At 32.2% G+C, this 3263-nt stretch overlaps 1 protein-coding gene across 1 annotated transcript; it reads left to right on the top strand.

Annotated features, from left to right (window-relative positions):
- The first annotated feature begins 1953 nt into the window (after positions 1-1953).
- On the top strand, positions 1954-3263 carry LOC111892072 (aspartic proteinase CDR1). The gene has a single exon (XM_023888133.2). The coding sequence runs from the start codon at positions 1954-1956 to the stop codon at positions 3256-3258; it is 1305 nt and encodes a 434-aa protein (XP_023743901.1). The 3' UTR covers positions 3259-3263.

Below are 3263 nucleotides of genomic sequence, written 5' to 3'. Positions count from 1 at the left end.
ATTGATTAATGCAGATTATAAGGGCCGACCAATTTGAAGCTATAAAAGGATAGTTTAGTAATTACACTCGAAGGAAAATGAGCGGGAAGATAAGCTTAGGAAGGGCTGAGCAAACGACACGTGGCATAAATGGTAGTCTTTTATTAGAGTAGCATTTGTATATTGTATAGGAGCTCTTATATAATATATTTACATTACATATTACATATTGATATCTATACATGCAACCCTAATTAATGAGGTTTCCACATAATCTATCACTTTTGGATTGTCCCATTGATGAAGCCAACTTTATTTTTGGAAAACAAGAAATTTAACATCTCTTGTGACCAGTCGTTGTAGTTGTTGTCTGTTAGAACATCATTCATTTGCATCTATCTCATGTTGTCGGACAGAGGCATGAATGTGATATGGAGAGTAGGTGTTATGCGTTTTTGTTGGACACTTCTTCTCCTTTGTTTATAATGAAGTCGTCAGATGTGTCTTATAAGATGGATATATAAGATCTGCTCTGATATCTTAATGGAAACACTTAATAATTCCATTCATCTCAATGCTTAAAATAGTGAAGAAAAAACTAATAAAAGGAAACAAAATATAAAGATAAACTAGGAATCCAAAATTTAAATAAATAGGAAAGTAGTAAAAGATATAAAGATAAACTAGGAATCTAAATCTAGAATCTAGATAAAATACGAAACTAATAAACTCATGGACAAGGAGATTTTGCCGACAGGGGGGGGGGGGGGGGGGGGGGGGGGGGTGGGAAAGAAGAATATATATCTTTATTAACACAGTAAGTTTGTTGATATAGAAATAAAATATTCGCCTGTCTTTTATTTTTACTTGTTAAATCAATGTAAATGTCAAAAATCAATAAGGGTGATTAAGAGAGAAAAATAAATAGATCACATATGATATTATTATATATAAATAGAAAGATTAATAAAACATAAAAAGATATTTAAAAATTCTTTTTATAACGATATAGTTTCTTGTATTTTTTTTTTCTAAAATTGTTTTGTTAACGTGTGTCCGTTTTGTAAACTTTTTTAGTAATTGTCATATATTGAGTTCAAATATCATATTCATATACAAAACTTATTTAAGTTTTTTGAAACGACAAATATATTAATTGTAAAAAGAGAAAAGAAAGATGTGGAGCTAGCAGGGATATCAAGGAGCTAGTAGGGAAAATAGACAAAACTTATTTAAGTGAATTATGTAATCCACAGTTTACTTTTCTAAAACCATTAATGATATAATGTATTTTGAAAATGATAATCAGTGAAAACTCAATAACACATAATACAAATAAAATTAGTATTCTATATTACTCAAAACTCATAAGACATTTGATTTAAGGCCTTAATTAATGCAAATCCTTGTCAACATAATTAATGCAAATGCTTGTCAACAAGTTTGTTTTACATATACGTTTACTAGAATTATATCATATTATTTTATTTTTTTATTAAGTGATTTATAAATAATAAATTTTTATCATACACAACAATTTATGTTTAATAGTATAATTATATAATTTTCTAAAATTTATTGTGTATAGCACTTGGTATATACATATAACGGATCAACTTCATTTTTATACAATTCCAGTTTTTAGTGAAAAATTAAATGACTTAATATGTTTGTCTTTATTATAATTATATGATATTGATACTCTTAAAGACGAACACACCATAACCATAGACATAAATCATTAATACCACTTGTTTTATCGGTTACAAAATAAATGATATTCCAATTATAAAAATATATAGTAATTAAGTTTATTTGACTTTTATCAACTTAACTTTCAAAAAATAGGCATTACCTTATGTAGCTTTTGTATACAATGAGTCAAAGCATACCATTAATTAAATGTGAAAACTTTTTCAATATAAATTTCTTGCAATCCTCCAAGTTAAACACAAACTTTTCACTCAAAAAGTCATGGCATTTCCCTCACTTGTACTTGCAATAACACTAGCCATTCTATATATTAGTTCTCCGGCAACAGCCACCGGAGTGGAATCCGGTGGTACATTTAGCATTGATCTCATCCATCGTGATTCCATCAAATCCCCTTTTTACGATGGTTCCATGACCTTTTCGCAACGCCTTGCTCATGCTTTGCAACGCTCTTTCATCAATGCAAAACGTTACAAAGAAAATGCAACGACATACCAAACCCAAATAATCCCCGATCATGGTGAATTTCTTGTGAACATTTCGTTTGGAAATCCATCACATAAAGTCATGGCCATCGCTGATACTGGTAGCGATTTGTCATGGATACAGTGCAAGCCTTGCATCAAATGTTATAAACACAAGGGTACTCTTTTTGACCCGAAGAAATCTTCTACTTATAAACCCTTAGATTGTGACTCAACAATATGTAAGGGTATAGATACTGTCGATATATCTTGCTCTCCAACCAAAACTTGTGAGTTTTTTGAGAGTTATGCTGATGGATCTTTTAGCAACGGCAGTGTCTCCACAGAAACCTTAGGATTAGGTGACCGGTTCCTCCCAAATATTGTTTTTGGTTGTGGATTTAGCAACGGTGGTATTTTCCGATCAACATGGGGTGGGGTAATCGGCCTTGGTGGAGGAGACGTGTCTCTAGTGACACAAATACGTTCTTTTGTGCCTGGTAGGTTTTCATATTGTCTTATTCCATACCCTTTGAACGATGATTTATTGAACAAGTCTAGTAAAATGACCTTCGGTGACATTGACTTTGGTCCAAATATTGTTTCGACCCCACTTGTCCCAAAATCTCCAAAAACATTTTATTACGTAACGTTGGAAGCGGTTAGTGTCGGAAGTAGGCGAATGAATATACACGATGGCTTGAACTTCTCAAAACCGGTGCCAAAAGGAAACATGATCGTGGATTCAGGGACAACGTTAACAATGTTACCCCATAGACTCTATAAAAACGTTGAGATGGCTATCAAAGACTCTCTTAATTTGAGAACGATGAAAGATCCACAAAAGCAGCTCAATCTGTGTTATCGTGCTACAAAAGTTATAGACGTACCTAAAGTAATAATGCATTTTGATGGAGCAGATGTCGAGTTGACAAGAGACAACATATTTGTTACGGTTAGTAAACATATTATTTGCTTAGCCATGGGGTCGACTACGGATCTTCCAGTTTTCGGGAACTTGGCACAGATGAATTTTATGGTAGGTTTTGATTTAGATAACAAAAAGGTATCGTTTAAACCTACCGATTGCGAAAAGTTGTAAAACAG

Source organism: Lactuca sativa, chromosome 1, assembly GCF_002870075.4.
Source record: "Lactuca sativa cultivar Salinas chromosome 1, Lsat_Salinas_v11, whole genome shotgun sequence".
In the NCBI taxonomy this organism is placed as follows: domain Eukaryota; kingdom Viridiplantae; phylum Streptophyta; class Magnoliopsida; order Asterales; family Asteraceae; genus Lactuca; species Lactuca sativa.
This window is presented reverse-complemented; position numbering and strand designations above follow the sequence as displayed.

Bases quoted from the DNA above. Each gene is read 5' to 3' on its own strand.
- LOC111892072 (XM_023888133.2), top strand. From the start codon at position 1,954: ATGGCATTTCCCTCACTTGTACTTGCAATAACACTAGCCATTCTATAT.